Below are 21,372 nucleotides of genomic sequence, written 5' to 3' on the forward strand. Positions count from 1 at the left end.
ACAGTCAGTTAATACAAGGTCCTCTGTTTTCATTACTTTACCTCGTTATGAGTTCCAGTCTCAAATTAATGAATGTGGGTGATGAGAAAGAATATGTGACGTGACACCATTTCACTTGTCTACATGATACTGTTTAATATTCATCATTGAAACATGATTAACTTTCATTTGCATCTACAAATCTTATTACATTAAAATGATTACAGCTCTGCTTTTCATATTAGTTAGTATGTAATTAAAAGTCCTGTTATCACTTTATTTACGTTAATGTACAGTACTGTTCTTGTAGTTGCTTAGAAACTTAAAAAAAAAGTTTTTCCAACCTTGCATAATTACAGCAACAACAAAAATACTGAAAATCTTGACAATAGCTGTGAATGAAATAATCGCTATCTGTAGCACATCGTAATTTGTAAAGGCCCCATGATCTCAAAGCACAGCCGTATACCATGGGTTGTTTTTAAATACTGCATTTGAATAATGTATAATAGCTAGCAAGCTATTGCTTAAAAATCATGAATAGTAATGTTTAGCCGCTATAGATAACTGCATTTAATATTCACAACTAATGTTATCCATCACGTATTACTACAGCGGGCTGTAACAAAATTAACACAAGTGAGCTAACATGTTCGTGGTCACTGTGTTTGCCAAGAGATCATGTTTTGTTAGATTATTATTCTTAGAGCTCCATTTTGTGACAGAAGGTAGAAAATACGCAACAATTAATTATTAATTAATTAAAATCTGTAGCTGAGAGGAGATAATTAATTCCTTCAGAAAATAGGTGTGGACCAAATGGGATAAGAGTACATCAGATCCTTAAAAATAGACCCCTTCAGTGTGATTAATCTCCATTCGACAAAAGAGCAGAAAGTTAAATTCTGAAGCAGATAAACAAATACACTGAAACAGTGATTATGACAGAAATACTGGTACTTGGAAGGAAACATGCTTTTGGAATGCATATGGTTGTCTATAACATGTAGGATAAATGGAACATACACTTACATGTATCTTAAGAGATGTGTATTTTACAGGTAAGTTCATGCAAAGCAGAAACAAATAAAAACTATTAATTTAACAATTAGCAACGTAATGGCTGGAGCTGCTGCCTTTGGAGCCAAAGGTCACAGGTTTTAATCCTACCTGCTGCTGTAGTACCCTTGAGAAAGGTACTTACCCTAAAATGCCCCAGCAAAATTACCCCCTTTATAAATGGGTAAATTGTATCTAAACAAAGGGGGTGTGGTGGCGCAGTGGGTTGGACCGGGTCCTGCTCTCCAGTGGGTCTGGGGTTCGAGTCCTGCTTGGGGTGCCTTGTGACGGACTGGTGTCCCATCCTGGGTGTGTCCCCTCCCCCTCTGGCCTTACGCCATGTGTTCCCGGGTGGGCTCCGGTTCCCCGTGACCCCGTATGGAACAAGCGGTTCTGAAAGTGTGTGTGTGTGTGTGTATCTAAACATTGTAATGTGCTATTTCTAGGACTCAAATAATAATTGTCAGCACAGGTAAGCTTCTTTTCTCTGTAGTCCTGGATTACTGCCACTGAAATCTTGAACAAGAAGAGTATGTAGCAGCCTTAAATCTCAGTTTCTCACACACTCAAGGTGTATATAGTATTTTTCGTACTCATGAAATATAATTTTTGCACAGTTTAGAAAATGCACCTGATAATAAACTGCACACCTTAGAAAATGCACTTTATTTTCATGTTCAGACTGAAGGCCAAAAGATTTGGGAACAAATCTTCAAATTTTCACAAACACCATTCAAACATTTTTACATTTTCTTTTGTAGCGCAGCTCCAGTTAGCAAGTCTAAAAGCCTTTAGCTGGGCTCTAACATCATTATTTGATAATAACACTGATTTATGCTGGGAGTAACACCTGTTTGGGCATGCACCATGACAGAAAAATTGGCCCACAGCATTTGCTGCAAAGTTCTGTCTCTAGCAATTTCAGGAATTACACATCTTGATCAATACAGAGCTGCTGTTGGGAATCGGAGTAGAAAGACCTGTTGGTGGTGAACCATAAAGCAGAGCTGTCTGGCTTATTGTGATTCCTCAGTTGTCTTGAAGAAAGAGCCAACACATATTTTTACTGCATCATATAGCTATCCTACACATCCTTCTTGTGACCTTGTGATACAGACAGCTCTATAAATTATTTAGTGTCATTATTTCATTACTTAGCCATTTCTTTTATCTAAAGTCACTTGTAGTTGTACTTGTTTATACAGCTGGATGTTTTACTGGAATAGTTTTGGTTCTGAGAGGTATAACAGCAGAGGCCCACCAGGGACGACCATTAAAAGTCAGTGTCCTTGTCAGTTTTTATCATGCAGCCAGCTTCCATGACTTTTGTACATATGTACTATATAATCTCCCTCTCACCCTAGCTTGAGGAATACACACACACATCACCCTATGTGTGTGTGTATTCCTCAAGCTAGGGTCACCTACCAGAGACCTTGGAGTTCTAGGTTTCTGCACAGTATCTTAGCTCTTACTAGGACTGCACTCTTCTGGACAGAGATTTCAGATGTTGTTCCTAGAATCTGCTGGAGCCACTCTCTCAGTTTGGGGGGTCACAGCCCCGAGTGCTCCTATTACCACTGGGACCACCCTGGACTTTACCTTCCACATCCATTCCAATTCTTCCTTCAGCCCTTGGTACTTCTCGATCTTCTCATGTTCCTTCTTTCTGATATTGGTGTCACTTAGGATTGCTACATCTCTCACCATTGCCCTCTTCTCTTCCTTGTCGACCACCACTATGTTCCATGGAGGGGCTAGGTGTTCCATGATGTTTCCTCTTCTTCCTCATCACCCTCTGTCTTTTGCTGCCTGAGGTCCTCATTTAGCGGTTTGTCCTGGAAGGATATGTTCCTGATGTACTCTGGGATGCTCTTTGTGAGTGGCTCTGACACTAACTAACCGTCAGCCCCCCTTTTCACTTATCATACTGTCTCAGGGTTCTGGACTTCGGATGGAACCCTTTGTGCATTGTAAGGAGTTTTCTTGTCTTGACAGCTGTGTGTGTGTGTGTGTATACACACACACACACACACACACACACACACACACACACACACACACACACACACACATTTTCTGAACCGCTTGTCCCATACGGGGTCGCAGGGAACCGGAGCCTACCCGGCAACACAGGGCCGGAGGGGGAGGGGACACACCAAGGACAGGACGCCAGTCCGTCACAAGGCACCCCAAGCGGGACTCGAACCCCAGACCCACTGGAGAGCAGGACCTGGTCCAACCCACTGCACCACCGCGCCCCCCTCTATATATATATATATATATATGTATGCATGCATATGTATATGTTACATTATAATATGCAGATATTATATATATATATATACATACACATATATATCTAGTACACACACACATACACATTTATTTATTACTATTATGGAAGTCATGTCACATTCTGTTTACCTCTTGATATGATGCATTTTTTTTTTTCTGTCATTGATAAAAACGGCATTATTACATAATCAGCTTTATTGTTTGATTTCAACACAATTAACTCAGTCACATTTATTTAACTGAATGTTGAATATATATCTCAGATATGTATTTCTGTATATTGCGTGTGTTCTGCTATATATGTTAGTCGACTTCCACAACGCCTTCAATGATTATTATACTGCCTGTGAAATAGAAAATCAGATACAGGCTAATAACAACAATGATATATTTCCTTTAACATGCAGTTTATTTCCAGTCACTAAATAAATACTTAAAATGTTAAGCACAAAGCAAAAGTACAAACTCTAAATTAACTGAGAGCAAGGAAAGTGCACACACACAGCTAGAACAACATGAGGGCATCTTAATGAGATGTACCGGATTTCTTACAAAGGCAAATGGACTGTCATTTATATGCACACGGAACGACAAAACCAGATTAATGAATACAAATAAAACACGAAACAAAGCAATGTGGCATGTATTAAAAATGACGACATAACTGTCAAGGTTGTTTGTTTTCACTTTGACACATAAAGAACTGTTAGGCATAATTATTTCTCTCAGGTCATTACACCACTGGCAGTCGAGTCACATACTCTAGAATGTCAGCTTAATTTTCAGCTGTAGCACATTGGATGAAAGCTCATGCAGTCTTTGATTGTATCTGTGAAAAGTTTGTTTTTAGCCAACGGAGCAGTGTTTAAGCAGATAGGTATTGCTGAATGAAAATGATTAGAGTTCATCTGTTGAATCTGCAAGCTAATAATTATTGTCTAGGTTGAGGTAAGAGCTGTGGAGGAACCAGGCTGAAGGTCATCTGAAAAGGGATCTCCTGTCTTGCAGTCGCCGTTAATTAACCAGACTTTGTCGGCCCTCAATATTAATTATGCTGCCAGAATTAAAATTCTTTCATCTTTGGAGACACACATGTGAACCCCTAAAGCTCTGAGTGGAGGAGGTGTTCACCTCCCTGTTTGGGCAGGATGTGCACCGTAAACCCACAGGAGCATGAAACCCAAGGTCCAGTCTGAGGTGCCCTTGACTCCTCTTTGTTTGCAGGTCCTGGGGAGATCATTAGCTGACTCCAGGGACCCTTGTGATTAATTCTCAGTACTCGTTAATCGTTATTTCAAAAGGCAAGGTCAAGCATGAAGAAGAATTTGAATAAAACTAGTATTATGCTGTTTTTGGTCTTTAAGAGAAACTGATTACTTCTTGTTATCATAAATTAGGATGTTTTTTTTTCAATTTTAACAAAGTTAAATAAGATACAAAGATTGTTATGAATAAAATCAAAGACAGTGCTCAGAATATTTAGTTATGAAGGACTTCAAGTCAATGAGTATGTACCTAATAATTCTTAAATTTGATCAATTAAACTATTAATCAGGCCACTGAATTCAAGACTAACTCATACAAGCTTCATAAATGTTTCAATAAAAAGACTGTGTTTACACATGCATATAAAGAGGAAACTTATTTTAACCTTAAAATGTAAATCTAAACACAGATTCTGTCTCAGAAAATAAATAAATATGTCCCTGGAATGCTGCATTTTATCGAAAGAGCACAGTTAATGCTAACTGAATAATAAGTTTAGTTTTAACAAAAAGCAACAAACTTGGGGGTGGCAGGTCCAAAACTCAGAATTGTTGTACCCCCTGTGTGAGACAATGGAAAACACTTAAAATAGAGAGCAAACTTATGAAGCATACTATGTGTGTAAATAGTGTATCTATTTAGATCCTTTGGTCAGTTAATTTAACACATCATTTTAATAATTTGTAAAAAAAAAACTGAACAGCTATGATTTGTAGACCCTATGCGTTGAGTATGATTATATAACAACTTTCAGCAAAATCAAAACAATAGATGTCATTTTAAACAAATAATTGATCCACTGTTTCCTAGACTACTGGCTGGTATTCTTATAATACTGTTAACAGTGGACATGACTAAGTGGTTGAATCTTGACAGGTCTAGATCAGCTGGCTTCTTATTTTAAAATGTGTTCATCAGGTTGAACTGGGTTTGCGTGCACTTACGGTTTGCATATATACTGTATATGAGAACATGACATAAACTAAAGCATTTAGTTCATGGATGAATTGATTCTTAACATTTGTCATTTATTTTTAAGGCTTGAACACAAAGTTGCACAGTTAGAAGTAAGGTTTCATGTGCCTTAAACGCTCTAATTCTACCTTCTAGAACAAATATTTAAGCCAGCTGTTGACTCAGTGTGACTGAGTGTTATTCAGACCTCATATGTTTCTAAATGGCTAATGCAAAATCAACACATCACATTTATTAATTAGATGTTGCATTAATTGTGTTTTCTCAGATGTAAACATTGTTGCCAAATTGCAGGGATATAATGATGCTGTTCATATTAACACAGAAATAAAGAATTTGTGAGCATATATATTTAGTAATCAGTTTGGTTTCCTGAGTAGTTATGAAGACTGGACCCACAGTACCATTGGTACCATTTGGGTCTTGTTAACCATTGCCAGTGTTTTAATAGCACATTGGACTGGGAAACTAACTGCGTGTTTCTTGCTCGTTATAGACCTCGCAAGTGTGATGCTTCTTGTTCATTCAGGGCTGGGTGACCAAATGAGGGCAGAGTATCGAGAGCAGGTGTCAGAGAACAAAGTGGAAGCATGAAATCTCATTAGCTGCTGCTTCCCTCCCATAGACAGGTGTTGTAACCTCCACAAGGATCCGTGTCACTAAATCACACCTGCGTCTGTCAGAGATGTTGGAGATCAGCATTCAGTTTATGTACAAATGTATATTTATATTGTATGTATGCAATATATATTGTACAAATATATACGTATGTACAGTATGTGCATGTCTGTATATATATATATATATATATATATATAGTTTTTTTTTTTTTTTTTTTTTTCTCTTCTCGCGATGTACATTTCCAAAGTAAAGGATGATGATGGCAGTCTATGCGGGAGAAGTTTGGTTAATTGGCCAGTGCATTACTGCTGGTAAAATCCACTAACCATAGATGTCTGACCTTGCGGTAATGTAAAACTGATTCCTTTTAAGTGCCTGAGATGCTTCATTTTACTTCATTTCATACATGGCTCTCGCTTCCTCAACAGTAAGGCTGCTCTTTCAGAAAGCGTGTTTTTATTCTGTGATCAGAAGCAGGTAAAAATTTTAAGGCTTGTTATGGCTGAATCTATGCGGCAGATACGCGCACCCCCAATCTCCCATTTCTGTCTTTTCATCTCATAACAATTGAAGTCTGGAAAACCATCTGTACGTGTCTACACTCAAGCCATTTTGGTTTTTTTTTTTTTTTTTTTTTTTTTTTTTTGAGTGACAGATGCCCCCCTTATTACCAAAAGCTGCTGTTGATTGTGGAAAGCAGTAACATCAATATACAAAGCCACTGAAGTGAGTTTTCTGTTTGTCTGCGGATAATTAATGACTGCCTTCAAAGTAGGCTGTGTATGATTGCCAGAAAATTAATCTGGGAGGATATGATGGAGCGGAGATTTAAGGACTCTTAATGAACTTCGGAATGACCTCACCTTTTTGGTTTTAATTAGCAGAGCTGACTGCATTATTGAGAACAAAATTCTTCAGAGGATGTCATGGTACTTATGTAAATTTCATTCACTCTTAATGCTTCATCAACAATCGTCTCTGATGATCTGGAGTCCTCTCTTGATGGGAAAACAAAATGTATTGTTGATAAGTTGCAGACATGCTGCTCTCCACACAGAATTGTACATTGCGAAGACATTGGCCTTGTTGAAAATAACTGTTTGTGAAATTGGATTTGCTATAGCTAAGCAAACTGAAGTTGTGTTTTGTTGAGTGTTACGGCGTACGCTTGGTGCTGTTCCCTGTTGGTAGCACAAGGGCTTTCACTCGCTGCTATGCAAAATGCTATGTAATTATTAATATGGAATTTTTCTCTTATTTCACCCCAGCTTTTGTGACTTACCGTCCGTTAGAGTATGTTTCACGGCTCCCAAGCCTGTGTGCCTCTCCCAGTAATGATAAGGCAAAAACACAGCTCAGCACTTCCAACATACAGTATATGGGTTCTTCCTTTCTTTTCTCTTTGTAAATTATCATTTGTTTGACTGTTATTTATATTACAATATTTTGTATATTTTATTTAGTTTGGTATTCAACTTTGTAGGTGTTTTGCTGTAATTTTTCTGATGACTTTTGTGGAAAATCTTGCGTTCTCGATGTTTTATTAGTGTACTCCTATTTATCTTTTTTCTTACTGGAAAGTGCTTTGAGAAGCTGCTCTTATAGGCACTATATAAAATTAGGTTTATTATTACTAATATACCTATATTATTATTATTATTATTATTACTGTTGTTGTTGGGGGTGCGGTGGCGCAGTGGGTTGGACCGCAGTCCTGCTCTCCGGGGGGTCTGGGGTTCAAGTCCCGCTTGGGGTGCCTTGCGGCGGACTGGCGTCCCGTCCTGGGTGTGTCCCCTTCCCCCTCTGGCCTTATGCCCTGTGTTGCCGGGTAGGCTCCGGTTCCCCGTGACCCCATAAGGGACAAGCGGTTCTGAAAATGTGTGTGTGTGTGTGTGTGTGTGTGTGTGTGTGTGTGTGTGTGTGTGTGTGTGTGTGTGTGTGTGTGTGTGTGTGTGTGTGTGTGTTGTTGTTATCATCATCACACACACACTGGCTGAAACTGCTTGTCCCGAGAGGGGTCGCGGCGAGCCGGAGCCCAACCCGGAAACACAGGGCGCAAGGCTGGGGGGAGGGGGGCACACAGGGCAGGATGCCAGTCCGTTGCAACGCACCCCAAACAGGACTCGAACCCCAGACCGACAGGCAGCAAGAAACATAATGGTTAGAGGTTTTGCCTTACAGTGGACAGATTCAGGTTTAATCCCACCTCCTGTTGTAGTGCCTGTGATCAAGGTCCTTACCCTGAAGTGATACAGTGAAAATGACCTATCACTAATAAATGAGGAAATTATTTTAAGTAGCTTAGTTTACAAACCTGTTTTTGCAACTTTTAGTTAAATGAATGAATAAAAAGAAACTGTAATAAATTAGAGGTGGACTCACTCTGTCTCCTTAAAATTAAAAATTGCACCTTCTGCTCTTTCCATGAATTATTTCCCTGCACACCAAATCATCATAGTCAACTTTCATTTATATTTCATTTCAATAGACTTGACAACACAGCAATTGCAATATAATGAACAAATGTAAAAAGACTGTTCAGCCAAATTTAGTGTCACAAATCACCTATATTTTTCATATGCATGAAGGACAACAGAAGGGCCTGAAGGGGACGGGGGAGTTGTGGATAACTGAGAGATGGTCACAACTGGCTCCATCCTCTTTGCTGCACCCTTGTGAGGTTCAGTTCATTGCATATGAGGCAGCTCCCTTCCATGAGAAGTGAGAGAATGCTTTGGGGCTTTTTCCCCCTGCAAACTCAGTGCTTCTGCATCACTGTGCTGTTCCTTCTTGGGCCCACAAAGTGAAGTGGATTTTAAAACACACTTGCACTTGCAGATCATGAAATTGTAGCCGATGAGTTTTTCTTCAGAGAGACATAGAGGCAAAGACTGAGTTTTCTTTACTTTAATCAGTCTCTTTTATTCTGTTTTATTTTATTTTCTTAATTCATTCATTCATTCATTCATTCATTTTAAGTATTTGTTTATTTTGTTCTTACAGAATAAGGTTATTTGATGGAATTCGTTTTACGCTGGTCCTGAAATTTCTGCGCCGTCTCCTATCAGTGGAAGAGAAAGAAAATGGGCTTTAGAAAAGGTCCTCATACCGAATTAATTCTGACGACTTCTGACTTATTGGTATTATACCACACATAATTAATTTTTAATGATATCATTATCCTCAGTAAAGTTCCTTTGATCACCACAGGGGACAGTTATGATCTCATAAGGTTATGGATATGATCATTTTCCCCTTGGAATCACTAATATAGAATCTGGAGGTGCATGAATGTCTTATTACAATATTTACACATGCTATGTTGGATGATTTTAGGTCCTCACGTGTTCATACGTGCAGGTCAGCGAGCACAGTTTTAAATGTGTTTGTGAGCCAAAGTGAAAACTGCACACACGGTCACCCTAACATTCGCCAAACACAAAATGTTAAATAGGTCAGGGCAGAGTTCCACACAGTGGAGAGATTTCATCACAGAGACAAAGATGCAGAAGTGATTCATTTAATTTTAACAGATTTTCAAAAACAGTGAGGAGAGAGCAGGTGAGAGATTTGGGGCTGAAAGCGCTCTTCTCCTGGTTGAGTCTAACTACCTCCAGTCATTTTGTGAAGGTGTTAGGGGTTAGGGTTTAGGGGTTAGGGGTCAGGGGTTAGGGGTCAAAGATAGGAATAGGGTTAGGGGAAAGCTGTTACAGTTAGGCCCACCTAAGACTTGCTGAAAGTGATTGATTTTGCACCTTCCTTGGGACATTGCTCAGTCTTAACTACTGCAGCAGGGATAATACAAAATTAACAACGAGGACTAGATCGGATGTGTAAACATACCTTTAAAGTGTTTAAATGCCTTTATACCTTTTTAGTCTTTGTACACATTTGTATTATCAGATGTAACTTGTTGCTGCAGTTATTGTGCATAATTCCTTTTAAGCTTGACAGATGTGAAAATAACCAGAAGATATTAAAAAAAAGTATGCTGTGCACCATGTAAAGAAGGTATTTTCTTAGTTTTTATAACTAGCTTCTTCCTACTTAATTAAATGTAGAACTCTACACTAAGATGTATGAGCCTCCTGTCCAGGGTGCGCGCCCATTCTAACCTAGTTGTCTGTGCTTTCGGGATACGTGCTTGACCACCACAATCACGCCTGATAAGCAGGTGATATACCGCTTTCAACTGCACATTTAAAGCTGAAGTAGTAATTATAGACGGGGGTATGGTGGTGCAGTGGGTTGGACCGGGTCCTGCTCTCTAGTGGGTCTGGGGTTCGAGTCCCGCTTGGGGTGCCTTGCGACGGACTGATGTCCCGTCCTGGGTGTGTCCCCTCCCCTTCTGGCCAAAAATTGATTTAGGTTATTATTATTGTTGTTGTTAATACAGCTGACCCTTGAACAACGCGGGGGTTAAGGGCGTCGACCCCCCGCAGAGTCTAATATCCACGTATAACTTTTGACTCCCCAAAAACTTAAACTACTAGTAGCCTACTGTTGACCAGAAGCCTTACTAATGATAAACAGTTGTTTAACACATATTCTGTCGGTTCTATTAATTATATGATGTATTCTTACAATAAAGTAAGCTAGAGAAAAGAAAATGTTAAGAAAATCATGAGGAAGAGAAAATACTGTACTGTATTTATCGATACCGGAAGTTTAAGTCATCTGTTCACAAGATGAATCATCTGTATATCTGTCTGTTAGTACCTACATCAATATTGTCTTATGTGATACAACACGCTGCAGATATTATCCGTATTATGTGTATATTTTATGGAAGTAAATGATAAAATAGACTATTTTCAACATATATTTTGTGCATTCATGACATACATAACTTTTTCTTAATTTTTTCAATATTTCCAGGCTACGCGGTTCATCTGCGAGTTTTTTCAAATTGTCATAAATCTCTAAAAAATTACCCAATATATTTCTTGAAAAAAATCTGTGCATAAGTGGACCCACACAGTTCAAACCCATGTTGTTCAAGGGTCAGCTGTATATATATATGACTGACTTTCATTTATGACTAAATTTCACTCTTAATTTCAAAATTGTTTGAATTTTTAGCCTGAGAGAACTTGATATTTAATAAATCAGCACATACATTTTATGTTTTCAAAATAGATCCATCTAACTTTAACCTTTGTTCACCAAATAAGAAATTTCTTTCAAGTGATTTTACTGTTAATCCTGTTTTATTCCAGCCCCTTTGCTGTTATACATACTGTTGAGGCGCACACTATTATTTCTGACATTACAAATGTAATTTACTTTTGCTTGTTTCTCCTGTCCTGTTGTATCTGATAAATGTTAAAAAGTACAACCCCCCCAGTGCAGGGTTTAATTGCTTTAGATACGTCTTCCGTTGTCCTGCTTCTGGCAATTTATCCCATACTGCTTGCATTCGTAAGGTTGGAATAAGGGTTTTGGGCTTGATCCAAGTAATTCTGTCTGCCTTCCTTTCTGAAGATGTAACATCTGTTTTGTGCTGACTGAAAAGCAAATTAATCAGCATATTATGTTGAAAAAGGAGATTATATACTTCAAGTGGTTGACACTTGACATGTTTTGGTCAAAATGTTATGCAGTCCCAAAACACCTGTCAGTATGTACAGTAGACAAAGTTTATTGTTTTGTTATTATTGTTTTTTCACCATTACTTGATTCATGAAAAGAGAGTCTTTCACTAGTCTTTTTGCTTTTTATTGAAAAATACCAAAAATGTAACTTCGTGAAATGTTGTGAACATGTTTAATTCACGTTTTCTTCTCACAGTCACTATAAAAACCAGGAATTAATCTGTTTACTACCAGAGATTATTACTACTATTGATTCTTAAGCTCAAATTAATTCAAATGAATTAATTTAATAATTAAATTAAATTAATCTTCCATCTTTTAGAAGATTTCACTCTAGTTTTGAAATATCTTAAATGTTGACAATCTAGTGTTGTAGTGTAGTGTCGCCGTTCAGCCTTCTGGAGGTGTCGTGGGCTCAATTCAATGAAACATCAATGAAGGAAGGTGCCCACTTGACAACCCCAACAAAGTGCTCGCGGTGGCTCCCGGCGAGGAAGATGGTGCTTACCCATTATGTGGGCTGATTTTTAGTTATTTCCTTTTTTTAAGTGGAGGGAACTGTTTGGTGGGGGGTGAGGGGTATGTGGGGTTTTGGGTGGAATGGAGTACTGGTGGCATGGTTGGTTTGTGTCCAGCCCCCCTTGATTTTGGCACAAGGGGTTGAACATCTTTCCCTGTGTATTATTGCATGTGTTGCTACATCCAGCACCCTAATGTTACACTGCTACTTACATTCTACAGCCACTCCTACAGGAGATGTCAGGTACTGCAGTGGATTGGGCTGTCATCTTGTCATTTGAAGGTTCTTGGTTCAAATCCCACCTCCTGTTGTAGCACCATTGAACAAGGTTCTTGCAGTAAAAATGAACCTTAGATCATTTAGAAGGGGTCCACTTATACACAGATAGATGGGGAATCGTTATGAAGTTTGATTAATATTCCGTCTACTACTGGTTTTAATACTTAATACCACTGCAGCATCACTGTATTTTTCCACTGTCGTCTTTTTCATTTCATTCAAAATAAACAAAAAAGTTTTGCTTATTAAATAGTTCGGAGATCAATACATCCCCAAACATACCTATTTGCAAGTCAGCTTTAACAAAGAAACATTCTGAAACAGTTAAATTACTTCACTTGTGTAGCGTCTGAAAATACCCTTTTTCCTATCACAGCTCGAGAAAACACGTCTATGTTCGTCTGCACAGAATCAATGTTTTCAGAGACGGAAAGCCTGCAAATCCCTGTAGCTTATGTCCAAGCTTTTTTGCTTTGAAATATCATCTGTTTTTTGCCTTTTGACTCCTTGGCAGAAGTCAGTTTCCCCAGATAAAGCGATGTTCCATTTTGAAGTGCCGTCTGCGCTCTCCGATCAATTCTGGCGCAAAGCGAGGCCGGCCTGACCCGGGTCGCGCCTCTCTCTCCCCAGTGTTGGGCAGAAGACTCGCAAATAAGTGCAAAACACAAACGCGCACGATAAGAAGAGGCGGCTGCATTTGCATTTATGTCGATTTAAATTCAAATGGTTTTCAAGCATAGCAGAATTCTATTTACTGTGAGCCTACTCAACAAGAGTCTCCGGGAAGGCAGCTTTGCCACGGCTGACGTTTCCCTGCGGACTAATCATGGGAGGTACAGCACCTCAAAAAGGAATTGTAGGACACCTGTCAATATACATTTCTTTTCGCTCAGGGTGTTTTTGTACAATTTCTGCATAATTTCATGCCATTTTCTTAATGTATTTTAAACTTTGAAAATGTTACATTGTTCCGTATGTATTATAAAACATCTTATTTGTGTAGTGCTCTGGATACATAAAAAATTTCTGGTAAAAGCCTGAAGTTATAGCAAGACTTTGCGCACTTCCTCTCTTTACACAAACCATCTGTATAATATTGACCGATATTAGGTTGGAGTTAGCAAGTAATTTTCTGTAATTTTTTTTTATATCAGTTATTTTTTTTTCCTGTTATTTGTACCTATATCTTTATTTATATATCTTTAACTAGTCATAATTTATTATCAGAACGAGCTTCATTGCCAAGTATGTTCACACATACAAGGAATTTGTCTTGGTGACAGAAACTTCCACAGCACAGACAGAATGACAGTGACAAGACACAGATGAGGAGATAGAATATGTGAATAAAGGATAAAAAATATATAAAAATATAAAGTACACAATATACAAAAAATAGTCACTATACATTATATGTATGTACAGGTATGTTCTATACAAATGCAAGGGAATGTGAGTAAGACATATGATGTGATAAAGAGATATAAATAGATATAATTATAAATATAAATAACGTTGTGTATTGCACTGTGATTCCAGAATTGTGACTCCTTTTTCCTTTTTATAGTGTTGTGAAATAAAATATCTCAGACAAAGGCCAGATTGTGCGAATAAAATTGTATTTGTACTTTTAATGTGCTTTTTTTCCTTTTACAACAAAAAAAGAAGTTAATGCAGGCACCCTTTTCATATGAAAGAATAGCAGACATTGCGTGTGCCCTGACATTCTCTCATACATCACTTGACACCTTCACTGAACATTTTAAATGCAGCCCAGGCAACCAAAATTATCTTCTGACAGCTCAAATTAATCTAACACCGACAGTGAGCGTTGGTGAAGTTGGTCAAGGAATAAAAAGAACTGAATAATTTAGAAGTTATTACTACAAATTTTTGACATACTGTCAGAGCATTTATTATAGGAAAAAGTAATGTTGGCTCAGACGTTTTGCAAGATTAATTTGTTTGTGTTTATTTAATTTAATGGAGCAGTTAATAAAAATATTGTTTCACAATAAAACAGATAAAATATGAAAATTTAAATAATTTAACAGAAATATTACATATACAATGACATTTTCCCTGGTAAACAGAAGTTGTTAGTTATCATCAGTTGATGTATAGTTTCACAATATCACAACCTTTTTTTTATCACTCCAATATGCCATATGCTAAAGATTCATTGCAAAGAGCAAAATCATGTTTAAAACTGTCAATAACTTTTTGGTTTGGTAAATACAGTAGATCTGATGGCACATGATGAAACTCCCTTCTGTCATAAGTTAAGGGCCAGTTGCTTTTAACTCTAACAGTGAGGCAATTAAGCTTGTCACCTTGACACCCTCTCTTTTGTGGGAATGGCTGAGAGCGAATACTGGCACTGAAATTGCTGCTATTACTAAGTTGCCATCCTCCAGCTTATTACTGGAGTTTAAGGAACAGAAAAGGTGACTAAAATGAGTCTCGATTTACCTGGAGCATGTGAGGTTACTTACACAATAAGCCGGGGGTGGATGTTAATGCCACTAAAATCAAATGTCTAGCTTTTAAAATAAACTTCAAAAGGTATGTTTTAGTTTTGGATGTGATTTAGCAATTTCTCAGCATCTGGTGTCTTTAAAACCGTAAAAATAATATTTTGCATTGTACTTTACAAAAACAAAACAATCTTGCTGTAAAAAAGCCCTTTGTCAGTCATTTATAAATACAGAGATGAAAAATATGGTGGGCAGAAAGGAGTCAAACATGAGTAGGATGTTATTGTTGCATCCAAAATTACTGCCAGCTCTTTGTATACCAGCAATTTTTGGTTACATATTTTTCTCAGGGCTGCAATAGGAGGTACCCATAGCCACTTAGCCTGACATTGTGCCCCTTTTAATCCATTTTACAATCTGTCTTTCAAGCTGCAGAATCCAATAAAACTTCCTTGCTGCCGGCATTTTAATCTATTTAATTCTTTAAAAAATGGGGTCATCTGATGACTTTGTAGTTTTTCTCAAGACCTTGGCCCTTGTGTAGCCCAAAGTGTTATTTCTTGAGTGTCTTGACCCTCTGAGCTGTAAGTCCTGCGCAGGATGCTTTGGCCAATTGCAATAATGGCCGGTTGTAGGTAGCTTGTAGACGTCGCCATGCCGAATTAACTAAAACCTTCTTGTCACGTTCTTTATTTTGGAGTGAAATTGTGCAGGTGTTTTTCTAACCGAGTGGAATATGCTTTGTTTGTCACAGCAATCACATCTGGTTGGAGGAAAGCATTGGAAAAGCTCTGAAACACTGCTGTGGATACGAAAGTAAAAGAAAAATGTAAAACTTGCAGAGCATTGTTGCCAATTCAAATACACACACACACACTTTCAGAACCACTTGTCCCAGACGGGGTCGCAGGGAACCGGAGCCTACCCGGCAACAGAGGGCGTAGACACACCCAGGACGGGACGCCAGTCCGTCGCAAGGCACCCCAAGCAGGATTCAAACCCCAGACCCACCGGAGAGCAGGACCGTGGTCCAACCCACTGTGCCACCGCCCCCCACCCAATGCAAATACTCTTTTACCAATTACAGGGGAACAGATTTTCCTTAAAATAAGATACGGATCCCAATACCATCAACGCACAAGGAGCAGTTGTTATACTATCAGATTAAATAAATGAAATTTTACCTGCTACGTAATCTGAAGAGACTTGTTACTATTATTTCTAAGGTAAGATGTTGGTCTCATCCTGATCTTAATCATATTCACATGTAATAATAGGGAAAAAATAGCATTTTAACTATTGTTTGATACATTAGTGCAGAAAATATATGGGGCAGCTGGTGGTGCCTCTAGATTTAGAGGTTCCAGCTTCAATTCCCACCTCCTGTTGTAGTGCCCCAAGGAATTTATTCTGTATTACATACACGTTGTCTGAACCACTTGTCCCATACGGGGTTGCGGGCAACACAGGGCGTAAGGCTGGAGGGGGAGGGGACACACCCAGGACAGGACCCAGTCCATCACAAGGCACCCCAAGCGGGATTTGAACCCCAGACCCACCAGAGAGCAGGACCCAGTCCAACCCACTGCACCACCGTGCCCCCCTATTCTGCATTACTCCAGTAAAAATTACAGCTTGATATTGTGAGCCACTTTGGACAAAACTAACAGATAAATGTATATGATAACATTCTTCAAATTTTCATTTGTCTCAAGGTTTTTCAGCCTGGGATTTTCCACCACCTGACGGTTTAAATAATTATGCCAGATTCAGTCACTAACTGGAGGCATCACAAAATTCAAATAATCTTCATCTGAACATCTCAGTTGTATCATTTTACATTTTGTCCAGATAAATTTGTGCCATTCAAGGAATACCTGCAAAATGGAAAAGATCAGCAATATATTTCTTGAACATTAATGGCCATTATTTCAGTTAAGCAAATGTTGACAATAGGTATGTAACCTTCTTAAGGCTTTCAGCTGCCTTACAGAACTGACCAGACAAAAAAGTGCTCTTCGTCTTATTCTGTTTTGCTTCAGAATATATAAAATTAAATAAAGCATTGTACTGATGCACCCCCAGCAGTTTCCTTAGGCTAAGCCTCAGTGTCCATGATCAAAAAAAAATATTTTGTTGTCCGCCTGTGGGTGTGGTTCAACAGGTTTCGGTCATGTGACTCCAGCAATCAATAACTATAACAGCAAGTTAATAAAGAGCTTGGTTGCAACAAATGCTTCATACACAGGGGATTCCCAAGGACACCGTTTTAAAACCCCTAATTCAGTTTTTACTTTTTAGAGCTCTAGGAACTGACATGAAGTAAATCAGAAATCACTATGTGATATTAAAAAGGATGATTTACAAGTAGCCCGACCGTTATGCTGAGAAAAAGAGGCATTTTCACATAAAAGTAAATTGGTTGTAGGGCAGTTCGAAATGTGGGCTTTTGAAAATGCGTTGCTTTCTCCAACAATGCCATGCCATTTATGTGGAAGTCACACTTCATCTAAAAGCCAGATACTGAGATCTTCCCATTGCACCGCATTATCTTTGACTGACATAAACTATATAACAAAGACGATTTATCATGAATGCTATACATTTTTTATCATGGCATTAAAAGCAGCTGGCCTTGCTTGTTCTGGAAAATTCCTGCATAATATTTTTTTTTTTGCATGAAAGTTTTACTGGATGCATTTTTCAGAAACTGCAGTGCATCACATTATTTTAAAATAGTTTAATCCAAATATTTTAAAACGGTTTAATCCCCAGAGATAATGCTTTGCTGGCAAAAAGACAAGATTAAGCTGAAACTTTTGCTTTTCCGATGTGTAAGCGATCATTTGGTTTTGCAGGAGCTCCTTTTCGGTGCTGGTTTGCAGAAAAAAGTGGACTCAGGTGTTCCTTAAAAAGAGCTGCTCATCACGCTGCTCAACCTGGCTACCTAAATAGTTCTAGAAGTGGTTCACAGGGGGGTACAGCTGTGAGTTTCATTTTCTCTCCCACTGTACTCTTCACTCAATCTTTTATTTTTTAATATTACAAAAGAAGTAAAACCCTGAAACTTGCATTTGAAGAAAGTTTAATTCAAACTTCACTTCAGCTTGCAGATTCTGAGCAGTAAGGGCAATATGTTACACACAACAACTGCTTGTCCCAGGCAGGGATCGTGGCGAGCGGAGGGTGGGCAGCGTGGGACACGGGCAGGGACATACCCTGGGTGTCATGCCAGTCCACTGCAGGGCACCCCAAGCAGGACTCAAACCCCAGACCCACCACAGAGCAGGCCTCAGCCAAGCCTGCTGTGCCACCATCCCCCATCATTATGTCATTATGTGTAATGTTGAACAGAACTGAAAATGACACTCCAAATTATCTTGTTATTGAACAGAACTGGGGACAAAAAGAGACTTAATGGCAATGAGATAAATAGGAAGGAAGTGGATGGTAACATTCGTTATACTACATTAGACTTACGGACAGAATTGTGAAAAATATACACAACACGCTGGAGTCCAAAATTGGTATTGAAAAGTTTTTCTTCCTGCCACACCTGAATTTTTAGCTGTGTCATTTTTTTTTTTTTTTTTCTTTTTGGTCCTTTCAGGCAAAATCTTCCAATGGCCCAATGGGATGTTGTAAAGTAGAAAAGTGAGCATCATAAGCATATAATCAGCCATGTTCCTTGTTGGCATTGCTCAGCTTTAAAAATTATCCTCTACTTATTTAATAATTTAATAATGCTTTACCTCACATGTTGTGTTTTTATTTTTTTTTTCCCCCCAAAAAGAAGAATGGAATTTCTTCGGGTTTGTCCATGTGTTTTAATACAGAAACATTTTCTGAACCGCTTGTCCCATATGGGGTCGCAGGGAACCAGAGCCTAACCCGGCAACACAGGGCGTAAGGCCGGAGGGGGAGGGGACACACCCAGGACGGGACGCCAGTCTGTCGCAAGGCACCCCAAGCGGGACTCGAATCCCAGACCCACCAGAGAGCAGGACCCAGTCCAACCCACTGTGCCACCACGCCCCCCTGTTGTGTTTTAATATGAAATTTTAAAAAGTTTTAAAATAGGTATCAATCTATGTTATTTTAAAAAGTCCATTTGTGTCATTTTTGTTGCGTGAATGGGTTAAACACAAGTATTATGTCTCTGGTCCCTCATTTTTCAGAACACCTCAAAGCCAAGCTGGAAGAGTACATGCAGAGATTTCCAAAGGTGAGGATCGTGAGGACAAAGAAGAGAGAGGGTCTCATTCGTACCCGTCTGCTGGGAGCCTCTGTGGCCAAGGGAGGGGTGCTCACCTTCCTGGACTCTCACTGTGAGGCCAATGTCAACTGGCTGCCACCTCTTCTTGGTAGGTTGGATGCATCAGGTGTACAGCTTTTACTTTGTGGAATAGTCATCCATCAGTGTAAATAAATAAATATATAAGCAAATAAGTAATATGTATTTAACCCTTAAAAATGGAATATTGAGATTGCAAAAAGTGGTGGGCAAAAATTGGCAAAGCCTCGTGTATTAAAAAAAAAAAAAAAAAGATTAATTACAATACTGGAAAAGTGTGTGAGAAAACATGTTCACTCTTCACACTTTTCCTGTATTGGCAGACATTCGCTAACAGTACATGTCTTCCTTTGTTTCTCGTTTTCATTTAGTAAAGGAATTCATTTTAGCGTAAAACTTTTACTTTGCTGTGTCTTTAAATTATTGGCAGAAAAGACTATATCCTGTCATAGGATATTTATATCCTGATTCCATTACTTCATAAATGTTTCTCTGCAGATGTTCAGCAAACGTTCAGCCTATTTTGTCATATGCATGTTCACTGTTTTTGTAATATCAAAAAAATGTTGCATGTATACTAGTTTACAGATAACGTCACGGAATTCTTTGAATGTGTTATCATTTAAATTTTTTCACTATTGTATTGGGTTGTGTCTCCAAACCCAGCTTAGTCTGTCTGCACAAGTTCACAAAGGTTTCCTGTGAGTGCTCTGGTTTCCTTCCACAATCAAAAGACGTGTTTCAGGTAGACTGGTGATTCTAAATTGGCCTTTGTATCTATCTATGTGTGTGTGTGTGTGTGTGTGTGTGTCTTGGCGGGGGGGGATGGAAAGGAAGAGAGTGAGAGATTGCCTTGTGATGGACTACTGGTGTCACAGGCAGAATATACCCTGTCTCACACAATACATTTCCAGGATAGGCATTGGAGACACAGACACTGGTAATGGATTCATAGATACCAGCAGTGTGTTGGGGAAATATGCAGATGTTTCTGCGAAACCATTTTAAAGGCTATTTTACCATTACCTAAATATGCAATTGACATATATGTAATCAACATATATGTGAGTTGAAAATCCTAATGGAAGAATTAGATGAAAATCTGTGATGACTGTGGCAATTAGTATGTGAAATGATGTAGAAACAGGTTATCCTAAAAAATGAATAAACCCTGAACACAGTAAATATTACTTACAATGTGGAGTCTGAAGTATGTTTCAAACAGTAGTTCTGCTCATCTTTTAATTGCAACGCATGCTTCAAAGCAGCTTTATAGATAAAAAAAAATGAAAGATATGGAACAGAAAGAACAAAAGAAACACATAACTAAACGGTGTGGTTAAAAAAATAATAATTTTAAAAATTAAAAAATAAAAAAAAAAAAAAAAAAAAAAAAAACTTGAAAGGAACTGGCTGGTTCCAAAAGCACATAATTAGATGAAACTTTCTCCTGCTGACAATTCAACTGTGATTTTGTTTCATCACTAAACCTAATTTGCTTATAACCGCAGAATTTATTATTCAAATGTGTTATCAAATCTGGAGTGTATCCAAGTGTTTCTGCTTAAACGTTGTCAGTTTTCTCTTTGATCTTGGGCTATTTTCAGCATCTCTTCATAACTTTCTGCATTTTGTTTGAAATACAGTAAAAGAGACATCACCCCTGCAAGTGTTGAGGGTTCGCTTTTGAACATCTCCACAAGAGCGTTTGGGAAACCGTCGTTTTGGCTGCATCACAAACATGCTTCCTTATATTCCTAGTGTCAGTAGAGCACAGATGTCTTTAAACGATGATACGACAGGGCATTCCCAGCTTTGTCTGAGTCAAATTTTTTACGATTTAAAAGAAATATGCAAAAATTCTTTTTAAAAAAAAATCAAAAAGAAATAGGAAAAAAAATACACTTCACCCTTAATGACTTTGTTTTTCTAACAGTTTTTGCTTGAACATGGGAGGGCTGGTGGAGTAGTGGTTAGAGGTGCTACCTTTAGACCAAAAAAGGTTGTAGG

The 21,372-nt window shown here is 38.4% G+C and overlaps 1 protein-coding gene across 1 annotated transcript in view; it reads left to right on the forward strand.

The window, feature by feature from the left end:
- The window catches only part of LOC108926104 (polypeptide N-acetylgalactosaminyltransferase-like 6), a 134,451-nt gene that overhangs the window by 85,147 nt on the left and 27,932 nt on the right, over positions 1–21,372 (forward strand). The window contains exon 6 of the mRNA XM_018738584.2: positions 19,247–19,432. Coding sequence (XP_018594100.1) covers positions 19,247–19,432 — 186 coding nt within the window. The remainder of the gene's footprint in view (positions 1–19,246; positions 19,433–21,372) is intronic.

The sequence above is a fragment of the Scleropages formosus genome, chromosome 3, assembly GCF_900964775.1.
Source record: "Scleropages formosus chromosome 3, fSclFor1.1, whole genome shotgun sequence".
Taxonomy (NCBI): domain Eukaryota; kingdom Metazoa; phylum Chordata; class Actinopteri; order Osteoglossiformes; family Osteoglossidae; genus Scleropages; species Scleropages formosus.